The sequence below is a fragment of the Convolutriloba macropyga genome, chromosome 6 (assembly GCF_964194025.1).
Source record: "Convolutriloba macropyga chromosome 6, txConMacr16.3, whole genome shotgun sequence".
NCBI classification, from domain to species: Eukaryota; Metazoa; Xenacoelomorpha; order Acoela; family Convolutidae; genus Convolutriloba; species Convolutriloba macropyga.
Window position 1 is genome coordinate 34,162,431 of NC_134473.1, and position 22,105 is coordinate 34,184,535.

The window sequence follows — 22,105 nt, forward strand, 5'->3', positions numbered from 1 at the left end:
TTTTCATTTTTTAAATTTTACAAATTTCAGCAATTTTTTCTATAAAACTAGCAATTTCAAGTTTTTTTTCTAAAATTTTTGTCATTTTTTAGGTTTCACCAGCCTCAAGAACCAAGGAACCTCCTCTGGGGCTTGATATTTTGTTACTGCATGGTTTTTAGTTTTAAAGGAATGTTTTTAAGATTCTAATTCCACGAATTTGAGCAACGTGTAGAAAAAATTCTAATTTTTCCAAGGTTTTCGAAAGTTATTGATTTTTTTCCGGCACCAGGGGCCGGGGACCTCCTCCGAGGTTTGATAATGAGCTGCTGCATAGTTTCTAGATCTAATGGAATGGCTATCAATTTTTTAAATTCTATCAATTTTTTAATAAAATTTAAGTTTTCAAATTTATGGAAAACGTTTATCATGTGCCGAGTTAAGATTTTCATGTTCGTTCAACGATCGTTACTTCCCAACGAAACTTTTTAGGTCCTGCAGATGGGTTAGATGACAGAATTTCAGAGACAAAAAATGATTCTGAAGATTTCTTTTTCTGCAAAATCTGGAAACTTTCAAATTTTGCACTTTTCAGTTTTTTCTATAATTTGATTACTAACAAGGCTAGAAAACTAGAAGTTGAAGAGTCCGATCTCATGGAAATTATTTCTAGGTCTCTCTCTCTGTGTGTGTGTGTGTGTGTGTGTGTTGGTTTGGTTTTTTTCTCCTGTACGTTTTATCTCTCTCTTTCTCTCTCTCTCTTTCCTTGACTCTTCGTTGATAGAGCACTTCAACGAAATGTTTTTATCATAAATGACTTAGCTAGCACTTTTTTAGGAAATCAGTGTTAATTGCTCTAAAATGAAGTTTCTAGCTAATTGGTCTTTTTATGCAATTTTTCGCTTGACCAATATGTCGTCTGACCCATTTGACTTTTCTTCCTCATAAACAGGATAAAGATGCAGCGCCCAGCGGGCATTAAGTTCTATTAGGGACTTTCAGCTCACTGGTCTGCAAGTATGCGATTCACAGAAAATTATTTTGGAGACTTATACTTATTGTGTGATTGCGGTTCATAGAAATTGAGGTGCTTTCCCCCACCTGACACCACCCTCGCCCCCCCCCCCCCCCCCACAATCACCACCCTGCACATCGTTCAGGCCGTGCAGCCAAATATCTCCTCCCTCCGTTGCGCTATTAGGTTTCAAGTTAATAATTGCTCCGAAATGAGAGGCATTGACCGGTTGCGCTTTTCTCTTAGAATAATGTTAGCCAGCCGCCCCTTCGACTCTTGTTTTCGCACCCATATGAATTTTTTAAGCTACAGCCCCTGAATTAAATTGAGCCGCCTGTCATTCAAAAGCAATTTTTCCGACGTTAGTCGGTTTGTGTTTAATTTTTTCTTGTGCAGCAATTTGGTGGTCTCCCTCATTGAAACTTTGTATTTTTTCTATATTTTTGCGCGTATTATTATTACTACTGTTTTGTCCCTTAGTCTCATTAATGGCAGGTCTCATTGGTTGCTAATGAGGCATAAGTGAATTACTTTAATGGTTTCATTTCATAGCTAATTGTTTCCATGACTTTAACTCATATTGTTTTCAAAAACTGTGTTGTGCTTTTTGTTGTCTTATTAATTAGTCGCATTAAAGGAAATTCTCATTGGTTGCTAATGCGACGTAAATGAATTTAGGTCTTAAATTGAGACCTTACCAATGGGTTTTATGCCTTTGACGTTATTTAATAAAATAATTAGAAAAGTTTTTTGTGGAAATGAGTATTTAATTATTTTTGATAACGTAGTTACCCATTGCTTTCGAAATGTTTTAAAATGTGGCGGCAAGTCTCTAAATGGCTATTTTAGGCACTCTACCTTTTTAAAAATCAATTTTACCTTTCGATCACGTTTTTTCTACAAAAGTCAAGACTTGTTTCACGCTTGACATTGACATACATCACTTACTGTTTAAACTGAATCCAATTAAGTTTTTTCACTCCCTGAATCACTGCGCAATTTGATAAAGCCTGGGCACTATTTCTTAGTGTATTAAGTTATCAAAGTCCATAAGAGCAGCCTATTCTCCTGATTTTGAAATTCATTCTAATAAAATTTAAAGATATTGTGAATACGGTCAGGTGCGAAATTAAAAGAAACTGGAGAGACCGATGAAGCGTGGTCATTAAATCATTGTCGATTAGTCTGGCAGAGTTCATTCGAGCAATTAGCTGGCAAAAGTATTAAGCTTAATGACCTTCAGTTTGAAAGCCGAATGAGTATAATTTTAGACTCTAACTAAAACAGCAATCAAAATTTCAACATTTTCCACACTTTCCCAGACATTTTCCCAGACAAGTTCTATCAAATTTTATCTCTTCTTTTCTTTTCTTTTTCAATCCCGATGTGCCTCGCGCGTAAATGGTGGCTATTTGCCAGCATTTGTTAAATGCTGTGCTGACTATCGGAAGCCGTTCTTTTGTGTTGGTTTTTGTGTATGCTCTGTTGATTGTCGAAGTCTGTTTTTCTATTGCTCTGTAGACTTTTGAGGTTTGTTTTTCTGAACACGCTGATACTCCGGTTAATAGGAGCACCATAATGACTCGAAGAAGCGTTTTGGTGGAGCGTGTGTCTGTTGTGCAAAATTTGTGCTTGAGAGTTATAGGCGCCGCAGAATTACCGGTCAAAGGCTGCTAACTTTTTATATTAATAGTTTAAAGATTTTGCGACAAAAGTGAGCTAAGTTGTCACGGTAGCATTTGTACTCGGTTGAAAATTTTTGGTGATTATAGATTATTCGAATGAATATTGACAATATTGTTTGGTGCAAACGCATGTGATAATACTGCGCTAGGTTTTACTTTTAGTGCTTCTGATTGTCGCAAATATAGGAATAATGTCTGTCTACATTATATGAAACTTTTGGAGTTTTGTGAAAAATAATTAAGTGTTACGCAACGGCTGTATAGAGCACTGGGTTTGTGCACCAACCTGTTTCCCCCGTCACAATTAGTCTGAAATGACCAATTCGCGTTCACGATCTTCTGCATGTTTTTGTCGTGAAACATTGAATGGGGCAAAAGAGACCGAGCATTCAAAATTTGACTCGGCCCACTACAATTTCATCTCTTATTTTAACTTGGGGTGAGGCGGTGCACGGCTTCAGAAAATTTAACGTTACCGCTAAAAGACAAATGTTGATGAATTGTGTAGAAATTGTTTTAGGCGAGCAGATATTTTAGAACCCCAGTACTAATAAATAGTGCCTATAGAATTTTATTGCAAGTGAAATTTTTTATAGGGACTGCATACCATTGGAGCTGCAAAAGTGATAATTTGGGACATTTTGGACTTGAAATGGGTAACAAGCGGACCAAGTGCTTTATACAGTAGCAATTGTATTTGACTGCTGGGTTTATTACTGAATTCATTTTGAGTAAGAGTATGAAGTGTTGTGTGTTTGCTTACACAGGGCACACACGCTAGCTGGTTGACCCTTGGGAGATACTTGCACTACGATGACACTGGCTGGACTATTCTGCGGATTCTGGCCCAGAGGAACAACGATGCAGTCGCCAGAGAGTTCATCAAGGCCAAGACTGAGAGGCGGTCCGAGGCACCAGGGTCAGTCTCTCATAATTGATCTAAATTTTTCTTGACTAAGTGAATATTATAAGAGTACTAAATACCAACGTTTTGACCATTTGATGAGTATTAACAAATGTCGAAAAGTAGCAGTAGTCTGATTTGCTAAATTTACAAACGTACGTGATTAATTGCTCTTGAACGCAGTTCATAGCAATTGTTGTAAACGTGTGTGTCTTTTTTTATGCAAAATTTTCGCTTGACGGTTTTGACTTTTCGAGTGACTTTTACGCCCTTGACTTTTTGCATTTCGCGTGATCTAAAATTCTCTCTCAATCACAATTTCAAGCAACTGAACTCAATTGGCGGCAATTTAATACTAAGAGTCAAATAAAAAATGCGCCGAAACTGGTGTCATTTTTTTACTTTAAATCTTAATAGTGGTATATGTTAACCTCTAATGTGGTTATTTGAAGCCCACTATAGAACTTCTTAGTCCCATTTAGGCTACCCCTCCCCCCCCCCCCCACCGACTGAAGCAGGCTGCAATTGATTAGAGCTCCCACTAGTCGTTCAAGAGCAATTCTTCCGACGTTTAGTCGGTTATGTTTTTATCTGAATTCGATTCCGATATGAGCTCCTTATCAGCTAATTTTGCCTCGTTAAGCCTCATTGATGTTCTGGAACTTTTGGCTTAATTATAGATTCTTCAAAAAGCTGTCCTCGCTGAGTGCGTCAGCTAGCTAACGCAAAAGGTCCTGTATCCGGAGTATTGTGAGGTATCTAATACACTAAACATTTCAATTTGTCTGGCCCATAACCTACGAAAAACATGCTCTTTTAACTTACCTTCGGCAGTGTGGGTGTACAAATATCTGAAAAAAACGCTAACATAACTTTCAAAGCTTTTACTAAAACATGATCATGACCCCATCAATTGTTGAGTTATGCTGTGCTGTTTTATAACAAATGCTGGTCAGAATTTTTAAAAGTGATTCATACCTCATTGTTTGTGTTGTATTTTAGCCCGGATGCCTCCTTATTCGAGAACCCGTTTGCAAATAACTTGAGCCACAAAATGAATCATTTCATGTATGAATTATCTGATCGCAACTAATCTATTACCTTTACGCTCACTCTTTTAAATTCTTCACCTGATTTTAACTGATATTCTGAATTGACTATCCCTTAACTGTTTCGTACCGGCAATACGTGATCGACTGTGCCTGAAAAGATGTATGAAATAATGAAAGCAAACTGGCTTCTGTAATTAAATGTAAATGTACTTTCAGTGCCGGTTTTTAGCTAGCAGGCTCCTTGAAGTGAAATTTCGATCATATCTTATTAAAAACTTCCGATATGTAAAGTGCATTTGGTAAACACATTGCGCTAAGTATCTCCAGTAGTCGCGTGTGAGTAGATTTTTTAGCTACATGGTCATTTTTTTAAAAATTAATTGAGTTGAGAAACATGTTTCATCTTGTTAATAGCCGCCCCCATCTTAGTCGGCTATTATAGCGACCCTATTTTTTACATTCCAAAGAAACGGGATTGTATTGCTGCTCTGTCTGTTTTATAACAGGAAGAGGAGTAATGGTGATTAATTGCTCCCAAACAAGGTTTTTAGCAATCATATTGGTCATGTGGTTTTTTAATGCGATTTTTCGCTTGACCAATTTTTCGTCTGACCTTTAACTTTTCTTCCTCGAAAAAGGAGGGCATTAAGTGGCTGAGCAGCTCCCTTAGAGCCTCAGGCTTTACTATTTGCTAAATATGCTATTCACCGAAACTATTTAATTGATTTCGAATGAGAAGCAATTATTGTAAACGTGTCTCTTTTTAAGCAAATTTTTTGCTTGACCGTTTTGCGCTTTTCTTCTGGAATAATCTTTTGACTTCTCAAGTGACTTCTTCACGCACTTGATCTTGACTTCGGAGTGGTTTCAATTGCTCCAAAATAAAGTTTTTTGTTCAAACAAAACCGATTGTTAGAGAGTAGAAGACAAGGCCCTGATAGCCGAGTGGTTAATACATCCGTCGAGGTGACAGAATCGGACTCAGGAGATCGGGGGTTCTACCTTCGGCTGATGTTTTTGCAACCTTAAAATTTATCTAGGCTACAGCCCTTGAATTAATTTGCTCTGCTGGTCATTCGAGAGCAATTTTTTGACGTTAGTCGCTTTGAAAATTTAATTATGTGAAGGGCGGTTCTTAATCTTAAAAGTATGACCACCTTAGTAATCCCACAAACACTCCCCGTCCATTTGCCTCCACCTGGCGATCTGAACCCCACTTTTGTCCAGCCTCCCAACCCTACCCCCACAGCCTGACTGCCCCCACTGAAAAACGAAATTTTACCGATTTTAGTTCAAAATAAATGTTTCTGAGCTTGACATGGCTTGCACGTTGTGCGACCAGCTTGATATTTTAAATGGAATAGAAAATGGTTTTATTGTTAGATGTATTTGTATTTCATGAATTTGTATTTCTATAGTATTTGTATTTGTATTACTGAAGTATTTTAAAATTATTTTGGTTTGTTTTTTGGGCTATTTTTATTTTGTCTTGGTTTGTTTCATTTTTGTTTTATTGATTGCTTCAGTATGTGGCAGTTCTGTTAGATTTCAAAGTTGTTTTTTCCTTTTCTTGCCTTTTTTAAAATTAGAAACCTAGCCTTCCATTACGCTGACAAAAGGTCTGCATTTCAAATGCCAATGGCTTTAATTGTATCTAACTTTGTGAACCTTTTTTTTTATTTTTTGGCTCGCAAGTTTCAAATAGCTCGCTGCGCAGATGACGGACATTATATTTTTTTCACTGATTTTTCTATTGTGTATTTCAGATCTTTCCCTTCCATGTTTACTTCGTGTAACAAAAATTTTTTTGATAGCTTATTTCAAAGCTTATTGAACATATTGTTTGAAATCTTTTGACTTCTCTAAGCTAGTTTAACTCTTCTTTCATTCTATTCGAAGCGCTTTTAAGTAGAGGTTGCTAAGCAAACTAATATAGAATCAACACGATTAGTATCGAAAAGTGTATTAGAAAATTGAAATGGGATGATAAACCCATAAAGCCCAGTTTTAGATGCCTGCTGTGTTTTTTCTCATATCTCTTAGTTACGATTTCTAATGGTTATCTGTAATTTGATCAAGGGAAATATTTTGTAGAAAGGAAATGTATTGTGGAATATTGATATTGTAGACGAAATAAATTGCGAAAAATGCTTCAAATGAATGGACGTTAATTTCAGGAGATCACTTGCTTTCAAAGCAAACAGAAGTTTTTGGCTCTTATTAATTGTTAAGAATTTTTTTAGATAGTCAGTTATGTTTAATTGCTCTCAAACGAAATTTAGCAGTTATATTAGTGCTGTGCTTTTTTATGCAATTTTTTGCTAGGCTGATTTTTTGTCGGATGGTGTGAGGGGCATTAAGTGTAAGGATGGTTGACATTATTTGCAGAAAATGAGACTGATTGATGGGGTTGATAAAATAATGTTCATCGTTGATTTGATGTTGAAGTTGTTGTTCCTCCAACAGGCCAGAGCCAGCCAGTATGCCCCAGATGCCCTCAATGGCCAGTGCATACCAATTTGTGCCTCCTCAAGTGAAGAGCATGGCTTCCAACTCTGGCCAGACTCTTGGCGCCTCTTTCTCATCCCAATTCAACGATTTCGGACTGTCCAAGTTGCTCAACTCATAAACATCACAACTATAACCTAGTTTACTCCTACTACTTAAATACCCGTCACGTAATGCGAACAATACAATCGCTCTTCTAGACTGTAAGTAAAAACAAAATCGCATTTCTTTGAACCGTTTCGAGGGTGAGATGTGGCCTCTTTTTTGACTGGGCCCAGCTTTACGCTTTGAAATAAAGCAATCGTTTTGTGGCCAGGTACCGTTTACCTCCGCTTTTCACTGCAATACAGCGACGTAGAGGCTCTCATGTCAAAGAAATGATGTTTGGGATTGCTGTGAGTTAAAAATTGACTTTTACGAAAGCGTACACACCCCAACTACTGAGTTTGATTAATTATTTGTTGTGCTTTGATTTTTGAAAATCTCGTAAGTGTATCCAAAATCGTTCATCCGTGTGTTTGTTCATTTTGGAACTGGTTTTGTATATTTTGTAGTTCTGGTAGTTAGAGGGAAATACGTTATGTAAATATATCGATATTAAGATGCAGTACAATATACCGATTCGGTCGAAATTCTATCAAATTTTAGATTGTGTCACATTTGCTCCTACATTCTTGTTGCAGCTGTGCTTATTGTCACATTCCATTTGCGGAGATATACTTATTAAGTGAAGTATGTCTAATCTATCGATTAAGTGTAAAAATGATAGCATAATTAATTATAAATGATGGAAGTTTGTAAATTTTATAAGTTTCGATGTCAAATTTGAATTTTATTTATTCGCTTCTCAGCTTTGATTAGAAATTCACTTATTTGAGCAATAATTTTGAAAATAGGAGTTCTACACAATTTTCTTTTTCTTGAGAAATGACTTAAAATCGCAGAAAAGATTTTTTTGAAAGCTTTAGTCAAATTAGGATCACGCGGTGGGTAAAAGTGGCTGTACAAAACTGGAATAATATTTGATCGGCTACAAAAATTTTAATTCTTTTATTTAGTCAACACTATCAACTAATGATGTTCAGTCAATAATGAATTTATCGTTACATTGGGGCTGAAATGAAAAGGAGGAACAGCTCTCAAAAAGTTTGTATCAATAAGCACAATCGGTTGCTCTATTCATATTTCATTGCTTTTAGTTGCTCTCAAAGGAAGTTCAAGGTGAATTTTGCTTGAACCTTCTAGAATGTTCTTTTGCTCCCCTGTGTGAATAATTGCTCTCAAACGGAGTGTTTAGCAATTATAGTAGTCTTGCTGGTTTTTTACACTACCGACTTTTCGTCGGATAGTTGTTTTTTAACTGTCCAATTGACTATTTGTCCTCAAAAGGAATGAACATATGAAGCTCCGAGGACAAAGTTGCCGAGAATTTTTCTTAACGTTACTAGTCTCTAGGTATGCAATTCACCAAAACTGTTCATGAGACATAAATTCATGTTCTGGAGGGCGGTTCCTTAGAATTTGACGCTCCTCCCCCGCACAACCCCAATTCACTCTGCCTAACTCCCAACCTCATTGAACCCTATTAAACCCCACACGCTTGACCCTGAGGGCGATAACAACCGTGTGGTAATGATTTCAGTTCTCTTTGCCATTACAAGAGTTGCATAACTTTCACACTGTCGCCGTGATTAGACTATGAGTTCATCACACTTTTCTGGCCACTTTAATTGTAGCAATTATATTAGATCTGCGGTCTTTTTATGCCATTTTTCTCTGTCCAATTTTTCGTCTGAATCATTAATAGCCGCCCTCATCTTCTCAGCCGGCTATTATGGCGCTCCTATTTTTTACAATTCAAAGAATTTGAATTGTATTGGGTCGCTGTCTTTTTAAGATCTGTTCACACATTTTCATGATTTTTGAAGTCAAATTGGAGTAGTTATTTTGGTCATGCCGAAACAGGAAGTGGAGCGAAAAAGCGAGTGGTTTTGCGGCGTAAAATTTTTTTGTTCTAATTCTAAAGTGGATTGAGAAAACGGTGTTTGAACAAAAATTCGCTTTCTTGCTAGTGGTTTTTGTTCACAGGCGGCAATTTCACTTTGATTTTTACTGTTTTTCAATTTTTGGACAGGTTTTCCCAAGCCATTCATATTCCGTTTTAGGTCTAGTTTTCTGTTCAGTCAATGAAAATTCTTTGAACTCTACGTCAGGACTTGTCCTGTTATGTTTTTTTACTTCGTCAAACTTTTTTTCATTTTACCCATTTTGCCGCTGTTTTGACATTTTGCGTGAAATCCTTTTGAGTTCTCTAGGCTAGTTTCAATCTTCTGTCATTCTACTCAAAGTCCTTTTCAACATAAGCTGCTCAGCAAAGCAATTCAAAATGGAGAGATTCAGTATAAAAAAATCGAAGTCAGAAATAGAAACGGATAAACCCATAAAGCCCATTTTTAGATGCCCGGTACTTGAACTTTGTTCTCATAAGTTTTAGTTTCTATCTATAATGCTTATTGGTATTGATACTAGACCCTGTAGCTTCTCACCGAGAGACAGGATTATGTTCAATTACGAAATGACATCAAAAAAAATCGCACTTAAAAATGTTTATTATACAAAAATCAATTTTTGTTGATATTTTCTTTTCTTTGAATCCCAATAGAGTTATGGGAATCAACGGCGGCTATTTTCCGGCAATCTGCCGGGTATGTTTTTTGTAGAATTGAGCCGTTATCAGTTTATCTAGGACATTGATTATCAATTCTTACTTTTGACATTTTGACCTAAAAGAATTGTCGCGGTCGGAAAGAGAGATACTTGTTTTTTGGGCTATTTTTTTATTTTGTCTTGGTTTGTTTCATTTTTGTTTACTTCGTGGAACAAAAATTTTTTTGATAGCTTATTTGAAAGCTTATTGAACATATTGTTTGAAATCTTTTGACTTCTCTAAGCTAGTTTAACTCTTCTCTCATTCTATTCAAAGCGCTTTTAAGTAGAGGTTGCTAAGCAAACTAATATAGAATCAACACGATTAGTATCGAAAAGTGTATTAGAAAATTGAAACGGGATGATAAACCCATAAAGCCCAGTTTTAGATGCCTGCTGTGTTTTTTCTCATATCTCTTAGTTACGATTTCTAATGGTTATCTGTAATTTGATCAAGGGAAATATTTTGTAGAAAGGAAATGTATTGTGGAATATTGATATTGTAGACGAAATAAATTGCGAAAAATGCTTCAAATGAATGGACGTTAATTTCAGGAGATCACTTGCTTTCAAAGCAAACAGAAGTTTTTGGCTCTTATTAATTGTTAAGAATTTTTTTAGATAGTCAGTTATGTTTAATTGCTCTCAAACGAAGTTTAGCAGTTATATTAGTGCTGTGCTTTTTTATGCAATTTTTTGCTAGGCTGATTTTTTGTCGGATGGTGTGAGGGGCATTAAGTGTAAGGATGGTTGACATTATTTGCAGAAAATAAGACCGATTGATGGGGTTGATAAAATAATGTTTATTGTTGATTTGATGTTGAAGTTGTTGTTCTTTCAACAGGCCGGAGCCAGCCAGTATGCCCCAGATGCCCTCAATGGCCAGTGCATCCCAATTTGTGCCTCCTCAAGTGAAGAGCATGGCTTCCAACTCTGGCCAGACTCTGGGCGCCTCTTTTTCATCCCAATTCAACAATTTCGGACTGTCCAAGTTACTCAACTCATAACCATGACAACCATAACCTAGTTTACTCCTACTACTTACATACCCGTCACGTAATGCGAACAATACAATCGCTCTTCTAGACAGTCAGTAAAAACAAAATCACATTTCTTTGAACCGTTTCGAGGGTGAGATGTGGCCTCTTGATTTGACTGGGCCCAGCTTTACGCTTTGAAATAAAAGCAATCGTTTTGTGGCCAGGTACCGTTTACCTCCGCTTTTCAACTACAATACAGCGACGTAGAGGCTCTCATGGCGAAGAAATGATTTTTGGGATTGCTGTGAGTTAAAAATTGACTTTTACGAAAGCGTACACACCCCAACTACTAAGTTTGATTAATTATTTGTTGTGCTTTGATTTTTGAAAATCTCGTAAGTGTATCCAAAATCGTTCATCCGTGTGTTTGTTCATTTTAAAACTGGTTTTGTATATTTTGCAGTTCTGGTAGTTAGAGGGAAATACGTTATGTAAATATATCGATATTAAGATGCAATACAATGTACCGATTCGGTCGAAATTCTATCAAATTTTAGATTGTGTCACATTTGCTCCTACATTCTTGTTGCAGCTGTGCTTATTGTCACATTCCATTTGCGGAGATATACTTATTAAGTGAAGTATGTCTAATCTATCGATTAAGTGTAAAAATGATAGCATAATTAATTATAAATGATGGAAGTTTGTAAATTTTATAAGTTTCGATGTCAAATTTGAATTTTATTTATTCGCTTCTCAGCTTTGATTAGAAATTCACTTATTTCAGCAATAGTTTTGAAAATAGGAGTTACTACACAATTTTCTGTTTCTTGAGAAATGACTGGAAATCGCAGAATAGATTTTATTTGAAAGCTTTAGTCAAATTAAGATCACGCGGTGGGTCAAAGTGGTTGTACAAAACAGGAATAATATTTGATCGGCAACAAATCTCTTTATTTTAATCTCTTTATTTAGTCAACACTATCAACTAATGGATGTTCACTCAATAATGTATTTCACGTTACATTTGGGCCGAAATGAACAGCCGGAACAGCTCTCAAAAAGTTCGTATCAATGAGCACAACCGGTTGCTCTATTCATGTTTCATTGCTTTTTAGTTGCTCTCAAAGGAAGTTCAAGGTGAATTTCGCTTGAACCTTTTTAGAATGTTCTTTCGCTCGCCTGTGAATAATTGCTCTCAAAGGGAGTGTTTAGCAATTATAGTAGTCTTGCTGATTTCTTGCACTACCGACTTTTCGTCGGATAGTTGTTTTTTAACTGTCCAATTGACTATTTGTCCTCAAAAGGAATAAACATATGAAGCCCACAGAACAAAGTTGCTGAGAATTTCTCTTAACGTTCATAGTCTCTAGGTATGCAACTCACCAAACCGGTTCATGAGACACGAATTCATGGTGTGGAGGGCGGTTCTCTTAGAATTTGACGCTCCTCTCCCCGCACTACCCCCATTAAGTCTGCCTACTCCCCATCGCGTACCTGTCCATCTCATTGAACCCTGCTGAACCCCACACGCTTGACTCTGAGGGCGATAATAACCGTGTGCTAATGTTCTCAGTTCTCGTTGCCATTACAAGAGTTGCATAACTTTATCATACCGTTGCGGTGATTAGACTATAGAGTTCAGCACACTTTTCTGGCCACTTTAATTGCTCTTAAATGAAAATTGTAGCAATTACATTAGTTCTGTGGTCTTTTTAGGCCATTTTTCTCTGTCCAATTTTTCGTATGAATCCTTTGACTTTTTGTCCTCAAAATCTGGATAAACAGATAACGCTCGGAGGGCAATAAGTAAGAGGCTTACGCCTAACCATTCACTAAGAATGCGATTCGCCTTAGTCATGGGACAATGTCATGGGAAAACTTAGTCATGGGACAATGTCATGGTTTGAAGGGTAGTCCTTGATCTTGAAAGTTTGACCCCCTCAATCGCTCAATTCCCGCACCTACTCTCACCCCTCATTATTCTCATTGTCCACCCTCAAGCCCTCGATTTGGACTCCGCTATCATCCAGTCATACCAACCCTACCCCCATTGATTGTCACCCCAACCAATATGGTTACCTCACTCTAGTCTAGTGCTAGCATCCCTAAGACGCAGCTTTCTACTACTTAGGCTAACCATTCGTTGTTAGGTTGGGGGCAATTTGCCCGACGAGACGTTAGTCGGTTATTTTTAAATAGTATTAGTCGTGATGAAATTGTGAGATATTCTTGTAATCTGAAGACAATGCCAATTGCGTAGTGCAATTTGGGCGCTAACGTCTTAATTCACCGACAAGTTGTTCAACTGCTGTAATTGCAACGATAGTTGATTAAAACACGTACACATTGTATCTAGTCGCTGCTGCCTTAGTGTTTTTTGAATCTCAACGATAGTTGATTAAAACACGTACACATTGTATCTAGTCGCTGCTGCCTTAGTGTTTTTTGAATCTCTAAGCTCCTAAAAATTATTTGATATATTTTTTCTGAGCTTGAAAGTTATTTAGGACCACCTTTGCTCCGTTTTACCCCATCTTCACCCCGCCCCACAATTATCCTCGCCATCAAAGGCTAGAGTAGCCACCCTCTTGTTTAAACCACAAATAATTCCTCGCCTGTCGTTCGAGAGCTATACGTACAACGGTAGTGGGTAATGTTTGTCTTAACTTAAAAAATGTTTGGAGCAATTAGTTGGACTTCCTGTTGATCTTTTTTATTAGTGCGAAGCTTTACAGCTGTACGTTCTACGTTGTGCTTTTAATTTGTTTGATTGGCGACGACATGGACACAAGTTTTGGTGGAGCGTCTTGATGGATCGTCTTTTCTAAATCTACGCCAAAAGCAAAAGTAGATAGGAATGAGAAAAAGGAGTGCTCTTCTTTACTGTATTCTAAAGAGAACGTAAACGGCCGGTCTAATAAAATGGTTGAGAGAGTTTTTTCACTTGACACATTTTAATGTACTTTAACTAATATTTCTACAAATTGGTCAAATATGGTGAAAGTGAATAATTTTTGTCAAGTTATTAATGTACTTTAACTAATATTTCTACAAATTGGTCAAATATGGTGAAAGTGAATAATTTTTGTCAAGTTATATTAATTGTCGCTCATATCTTCTGAGTCGGCTATGGTAGCGGACTTATTCATTGCGTAGCGAGGTGTTCTCAAACTGAACATAGTAACATAAAAAAGGAAATCAAGAATAGAATTAGGATTTAAACTCATTAAACCTATTTTAGATACCTGCCACTTTAACTTTGTTCTTACAAGTCGTAGTTATAATATCTAATGCTCATTGGTAATGATATTAGACCCCTGTATCCCCTGATTATGAAAGCAGAATACGTCTAACTACAGATTGAGATCATATTTCTTGAGTGTTTTAGTTTTTTCTGTTCTGTCCCAGTCAGAGTTACGGGAATCTCTAACTGCAGTTTTCCGGCAATTTCCCGACTCTTGCTTTTTGTCTTCTTTTGGTTTTTTTAATATTCAGAAAAGTAAATAATGTGTCTGACAACTTTCTCTTTAAATTCCTTTCCAGTTTTTGATCAGTTTCTTCATTTTGAAGCTTCTGGTGCTTTCAGTTTTTGGAGTTATAGCTTTAAAATCAGTCTTTACAAAAAATTTACAATATTCAATTTCAATTCATTGTTAAAATTCAAAATTTTAAGATTTTAAATGGCCGAACTCTAGAAAATTTGAGTTCCGTTGAGGCACGCCCACTCTAGTAAACATAAAAACTCAAATAAAAATAGCATTTCACTAAAAGAAACAAACCATTTTTTAAGAAAAATAGTTTATTGAACGTGACTTAAAAAATCCTCAAGCAAATTTTCTAATTATTGACGAGAAGGAACGCAAATGTCCGCTTTTCGTTGATCTAAAATGAGATCAGTAAGGCCCTCGGCAACTTCTAAAGAATTGAAATGTCCCTCACTAATAGTTAAATGGACTCTATATAATAAGTCCCTCATCTGTCGCGTTGATTTCTTTGGAAATCAGCGTTCAACATTTTTTTTAATTTTGACAATTGAAAGGCTATCTTTTAGTACCTTCATTGCACGAGTGTTTCCTATTTGCTATTCTATGTTTCTGTTAGTTTATCTTTGTTTTCCTTTTTTTCCTGAGGTCATGACGTTTTTGCCATCAACTAAGTCAAGATGGCAGTAAACCTTTTTCTTTTTCTTTCTTTTGATCTTATGAACGTCAATTGGTGTAATTAGTTTCCTACGTCGGTTGATTTTCAGAACTCTTACTTCTTTTTGCGTTTGTCGGGTTGTAAAATACGATGTAAAGTCATTTCCGACTATGAAAAAAATAATTTTTTGATAATCAAACCTGAAAAGAACCACAAAAAGAGCCTGCGGACTTGTAATTTTCCTGGTTGTCTATTTTCTGCCCTTTCAGAGTAGTTTACTCGATTTGTTTGCATGTTTTCCATCAAAGTGGTTTATCGCAATCTGTTTGTGATCAGTGGAGACATAAGACTTTTTTTGTCATTTTGGCGGTCTAAACTCTTTTACTATCATCTCATAGTTTTTTTTATAAATGAAGATGGAATGTGTTGTTCGATAACTTCTAGTTCTGATTAATTTTACATGACTATTTATGAAATTTTTTTCGTCAGAGAAAAGAATGTCTGCTTTTTCTTAAATGTCCAGCTATTTTTCGGGTTTCCCGTATAATTAAAGATTTCTTTTAATTAATAGCCGCCTTCATCTTCTCAGAGGCTATTAATGCGTTCCTGTTACTGTCTTTTTGTATTCCGAAAAAATTGGATTGTATTGGTGCTCTGTCTTTTACAATCAAAGAATTGGGTTGTATTGGTGCTCTGTCTTCTTTTGAAAATTATTTTCACGAGTTTTTCTATGACTTTGAGTTTTTAAAAGGGTATCAAAAGATGAAACTCGCAGACGTAAGGTTGAAATAGTGGGCCTCAGCTAGCTTTAGCACTTTTTCGTTAGGAAAAAAATCATTTTTATGGGTCTTGAGCACTGAATGCAGCCATTTCTCCTTTGTTGTCAACTATCCATAAATTTTTGTAATAATTAGGTTATTTTTAAGGTCGCTCATAATTAAAATGGCTAGGTGAAATGTCTTTTTTATGCAAAAGATTTCTTAAAAATTTTGATATTTCTCTTCAAATTTTGAAAAAAAAAATAAATAAAGCCTTGATTTGCAGACTTCAGACTCACCAGGGCACCTCCCGAAGAATTTTAAAATAGTTTTCTGCTCATTTAGAAGTTCCAATGCAAAGGTGTTTATCTTGTCACGATTGTAGGAAAGTTTTCGATAAACTTGTTTTCGATTATTTTGAATAATATTATCACATTCTGAAATTATCGAAACATGTGAGCCGATGAATGTTTTTTAGGCTTGGAATATGTTTCGCTTATAAAGACAATGAAATATTTCTGAGGATGTTAATATCACAAATATCTATGTTTCTGTTAGTTTATCTTTGTTTTCCTTTTTTTCCTTGAGGTCATGACATTTTTGCCATCAACTAAGTCAAGATGGCAGTAAACCTTTTTCTTTTTCTTTCTTTTGATCTTATGGACGTCAATTGGTGTAATTAGTTTCCTACGTCGGTTGATTTTCAGAACTCTCACTTCTTTTTGCGTTTGTCGGGTTGTGAAATACGATGTAAAGTCAATTCCGACTATGGAAAAAATAATTTTTTGTTAATCAAACCTGAAAAGAACCACAAAAAGAGCCTCCGGACTTGTAATTTTCCTCGTTGTCTATTTTCTGCCCTTTCAGAGCAGTTTACTCGATTTGTTTGCATGTTTTCCATCAAAGTGGTTTATCGCAATCTGTTTGTGATCAGTGGAGACATAAGACTTTTTTTGTCATTTTGGCGGTCTAAACTCTTTTACTATCATCTCATAGTTTTTTTATAAATGAAGATGCAATGTGTTGTTCGATAACTTCTAGTTCTGATTAATTTTACATGACTATTTATGAAATTTTTTTCGTCAGAGAAAAGAATGTCTGCTTTTTCTTAAATGTCCAGCTATTTTTTGGGTTTCCGGTATAATTAAAGATTTCTTTTAATTAATAGCCGCCTTCATCTTCTCAGAGGCTATTAATGCGTTCCTGTTACTGTCTTTTTGTATTCCGAAAAAATTGGATTGTATTGGTGCTCTGTCTTTTACAATCAAGGAATTGGGTTGTATTGGTGCTCTGTCTTTTTTTGAAAATTATTTTCACGAGTTTTTCTATGACTTTGAGTTTTTAAAAGGGTATCAAAAGATGAAACTCGCAGACGTAAGGTTGAAATAGTGGGCCTCAGCTAGCTTTAGCACTTTTTCGTTAGGAAAAAAATCATTTTTATGGGTCTTGAGCACTGAATGCAGCCATTTCTCCTTTGTTGTCAACTATCCATAAATTTTTGTAATAATTTGGTTATTTTTAAGGTCGCTCATAATTAAAATGGCTAGGTGAAATGTCTTTTTTATGCAAAAGATTTCTTAAAAATTTTGATATTTCTCTTCAAATTTTGAAAAAAAAAATAAATAAAGCCTTGATTTGCAGACTTCAGACTCACCAGGGCACCTCCCGAAGAATTTTAAAATAGTTTTCTGCTCATTTAGAAGTTCCAATGCAAAGGTGTTTATCTTGTCACAATTGTAGGAAAATTTTCGATAAACTTGTTTTCGATTATTTTGAATATTATTATCACATTCTGAAATTATCGAAACATGTGAGCCGATGAATGTTTTTTAGGCTTGGAATATGTTTCGCTTATAAAGACAATGAAATATTTCTGAGGATGTTAATATCACAAATTTTAGCAAACTTTTGCTCGAAATTTGCCATTGTTTCCAATTTTTTGAATTTTATTTGTGTTTTCTTAGTTCATCGATCTTTACGTTAAATTTCACGTTAAATTTATTTGTTGAATCCCCAGATTACAGAAAAAACATATCTTTATAATAGATGAAAAGTTACTTATATATTTACATTGTCTATAAATATACTTTTAATGTTTTGTTACTGCAAGCTTTAAGACGATTAGTTAGATGTTACTTTTGGTGTTTTTCTTCAAGTTTTGAAAAAAATTAAGTGAGTTTTTGATTTTCTCTGGCCTTGGGGTCCAGGGTACCTCATCGATAGTTTGATAAATTTTTTCTGCATAGATTATAGCTAATCACAGCTACAATGCAATGGTGTTGGTCTTGTCACAATTGTTTTATAATCTTTGATAGATTTGAACTTTCTTTTTCATATTTTGCGAAAATTATTATGATATTCTGAGATTATCGAAGAAAGTGGGCCAATGAAATTTTTTAGGCTGGAAATTGCTTAGCTCCTGGTGACAACGAAATGGTTCTGAAAATATAAATATCGCAACTTTTAGCAAATTTTGCATGAGATTGGGAATTGTTTTCATTTTTTGAAATGTAATTGTGTTTTCTTCGTTCACTGAACTTTCAGCGCCAATGAAACATTTTTAAGTCTTGCAGATGTGTTACTGGAAAGATTTAACGATTAAAGCTTTGGTTCCAAACAAGTTAAAAATTTTAGACAAAGAAACCTCCAATACACTTTTTTAAAAGACAATTTTTTAAAAAGTGTTTGTCATATTTCTCGACTTCTCCTAATATTTGGTGGAAATTGAATGCCCTGAGAGGCTTGTGCATTGATTAATGGGTACGATTAAGCGAAAAGAAATTGGTCTTCAGGGTTGAAAATTAGACCAGCCGTCTATGAAATTTGATTGGCCTGCACTTGAAAATAAGACTTAGAAACGGATCAAGAGCAGGTTTCTCTTTTAATGAATATAACAGTCTTCTCATTGAAGGACACTGGGTACAGAAAAAAGTTCAGAAAAATGTAATTTTGCTAGAGGGATCGTCTAAGGTTATAGCTCAAACGATAAGGACACAATTATATTGAGTATTTTTTGAAGTTACAAGGTTTTGCCATAGAACTATAAGTGGTGAATGTGACAAAAAAACTTGTGAAACTTGTCAATTGAATAATTAAAAAAATGTCCCAGCTAAAGATTTAATGGACAAGGGCGAAAGGTATCCGAAGGATAGTCAATTTTGATGTATGGAAGCTTTTTCATCAAGACGTTGAAGATAGCCGCTGACATGCAGTCGGTTTTGTGAAAAGCTTTGAGTAGGCATTAGAAAACATTTTTTTAAACGCAAGGGATGAATCAATGGAAAACGAGAAGCAGTTCTTTGCGAATCTAGAACAGCCAGCAACGTAAATTGCGATGGTGATGGCGCGTTATTTTGGAACAAGGTGTATTCAGCAATTCGTCAGACTATAGTTCACGGCACCTTTTGAACTCCAAGAAAACTGTAAAGTTGAGCGTAACTGAGGTACAATAACATAAATGGTGAGATGCCTAACTGAACAATTAAGATTTGATAAGATAAACTGTCCAAACACAAAAAACTTGTCAAGTGAAATAAAAGACATCTGATTCCATTTGGTAATCAACAGAACACCATTTAAAGCATTGTACGGATAAAAATCAGACCAGGAATCCCTGAAACTTTGGTTGTACTGATTACTTACATTTTGTAAGACAATTGCGAGGAAAAAATGATAGGATGTCATATTAAAGGAGTTTGTTGGATCCCCAGAGTACATAAAAACATATCCTATTATTGGATCTTCAGAACCTTATGCACTTTAAGAAAACTATAGACGAGCGTAACTGGGGAACAATAACATGACTGATGAGACGCTTAACTGAGCAATAAGGACTTGATAAGATAAAGCGACTTTACACAAAAAACTTGCCTATTGAAATGAAAAACTTCTGATTCCATTCGGGAATCAACAGAACACCATTCAAATCTTTGTACGGAGAAAAACTTGCGAGGAAAAAATGATAGGATGTCATATGAAAGGAGTTTGTTGCATCCCCAGAGTACATAAAAACATATCCTATTATTGGATCAAAAGGTACATTTAAATTTACACTGTCTATAAACATACCTTTAATGTTTTGTTACTGCAATTTGTAAGACGATTAATTAGATGTTAGTTTTGGTGTTTTTCTTCAAATTTTGAAAACATTAAGTGAGTTTTTGGGTTTCTCTAGCCTTGTGGTCCAGAGCACCTCCTCCATAGTTTTTTGATTTTTTCTGCATAGTTTATAGCTACAATACAATGGTTTTTGGCTTGTCACAATTGTTTGAAAACTATTGATAAACATGAAATTTTTATCATAATTTCTGAAAAAAAAACTATCAATTTCTGAGATTATGGAAACATGTGGGCCATTAAATGTTTTTTTGGCTTCAAAATTGTTTAACATCTGCTGAAAATGAAAAATTTCTGAGGATATAAAACTCACAAATTTTAGCAACCTGTTGCATAAAATTTGGAATTGTTTTCATTTTATGAAAATTTTTTATGTTTTCTTCGTTCATCGATTTTATGGGCCAATGAAACATTTTTAGGTCTTGCTTATGGTTTATCGGACAAATTTATTGAAAAAAATTTGATCTGAAACAAATTAATAACAAAAATAAAAAAGTGTTCATTAAAACTTGAAATATTCAATTTGTTAAAAAGTGTTTGTCATATTTCTCGACCCATTATAAAATTAGTGGAAAATAAACGCCCTAAGGTGCTTGTGCGTTGATTAGTGGTATACTAAAGCGCAAAGAAAAAGCCTTCAGTGTTGAAAGTTAGAGCAGCCGTCAATGAATTTCGATGGGTGTGGACTTGAAAGTAAGAATTAAAAACGGAACAAGAGCAAATTTCTCTTCCTATAAATATGACAGTCTTTTCATTGGAGGACAGTGGATACTGTAACAAATTCAGAAAACTGTTATTTAGCTAGCGAGATCCTCTGAGATTATAGCTCAAGCGATACGGACACAATCAAATTAAGGCTTTTTTTGAAATTACAAGAATATTTCGTAATCCTAAAAATATTTGAACACGACGAAGAATTTGCAAGAAACTGTCGGAAGAACAAGGAAAATATCAATTCTGTATCAAAATGTGCTGGGAAAAGGGCAAGAAATATACCACAAATAGATCATTTTGAAATAGTGGGGCCTATTGATCAAGACGTCGAACACAGCCACCGATATGCAGTCGGTTCTGGGAAAAAGTTAAGGTAGGCATCAGAAAACATTTTTTTAAACGCAAGGGATGAAGCAATGGAAAATGTTAAGCATTTCTTTCAGAATCCAGACGAGCCAGCAACGTAAACTTGTAAAGATTTGGCGAGTTCTTTTCGAACAAGGTGTATTAAACAATGCGTAAGACAAAAGTTTTCAGCGACTTTTGCACCTTAAGAAAACTTTATAGTTGAGCGTAACTGAGGAACAATAACATCAATGGTGAGATGCCTAACTGAATAATCAAGACTTGATAAGATAAACTGGCCACACACAAAAAACACGTCAAGTGAAACTGAAGACATCTGATTCCATTCGGTAATCAACAGAATAATATTCAAAGCCATGCACGGAGAAATACAGCACCTGTATTCCCTGAAACTTTGTTTGTACTCGTTACGTACATTTTTTAAGACAATTGCGAGGAAAAAAGATAAGATTTCACAATAAAGGTATTTGCTGGATCCCCAGTGTCGTACGCGAGTGAAATTGCGTACTTGATCTTGAGTCGCGAGTTGTGTTTGTGTTCTATGTCCTACTTGCGCGGCGAGTGCGCTTTACACAATCTCCAAATGAATTCGCTTAGCGAATCGCGTAAGGACTAAATGTTTACTTTGCTCGATTTGTAAAGACAGTTAATGAAGAATAAATTAAATTGGGCAACTGTACGCGAGAAGCAAAACTAAGAGAATGAAGAATAAAGCAACTGTTATTCCAGAAGTCATAATAAAATGTGAATGTCATAACATGTGAATTATGTTGCTGGAAAATGATAGCAACAGAGAAGCATGTGAAATAATAATGATTTATGCACATGCCCCTCAGGAATAGGTACACTAATTAAATTAAATACATCGTATGATAAGTTTACTGCACTAAATTAATTTATGATGTACGACATTTCTCCCGCTTCAAAGAAAATTAAAATTGCATAAAATAAAATTTTAATAACAATATGAATAATAATAATACTTATTCACCGGTTAAATAGTATCAACAATATATTTACTGGTTATCATAGCTAGTCATAATTAATAATGTATCAGTTTTAATGTATCAGAGTTTTCACATGTCTTCTTCATCAATGATCAGTTCATTTGAAGTGCTGTGATCGGCTGGCCGTATACGGGGGTCAATCGGAGACACCTGTCCTATGATAGGCGAGGGA

General features: G+C 35.3%; 1 protein-coding gene across 5 annotated transcripts in view; it reads left to right on the forward strand.

Moving 5' to 3' along the window:
• The window catches only part of LOC142341632 (protein unc-13 homolog B-like), a 238,982-nt gene extending 227,363 nt beyond the window's left edge, over nucleotides 1-11,619 (forward strand). For 2 of the 5 annotated variants that reach the window (XM_075392735.1, XM_075392736.1), the window contains 3 exons: nucleotides 3,447-3,598; nucleotides 4,586-4,651; nucleotides 10,694-11,619. In XM_075392735.1, coding sequence (XP_075248850.1) covers nucleotides 3,447-3,598; nucleotides 4,586-4,651; nucleotides 10,694-10,856 — 381 coding nt within the window. In that variant the 3' untranslated portion in view covers nucleotides 10,857-11,619. Of the gene's footprint in view, nucleotides 1-3,446; nucleotides 3,599-4,263; nucleotides 4,339-4,585; nucleotides 4,652-10,693 lie in introns of all 5 variants that reach the window. The other 3 variants (XM_075392738.1, XM_075392739.1, XM_075392737.1) reach the window with 3 other exon arrangements.
• The last annotated feature ends 10,486 nt before the right edge of the window (nucleotides 11,620-22,105 follow it).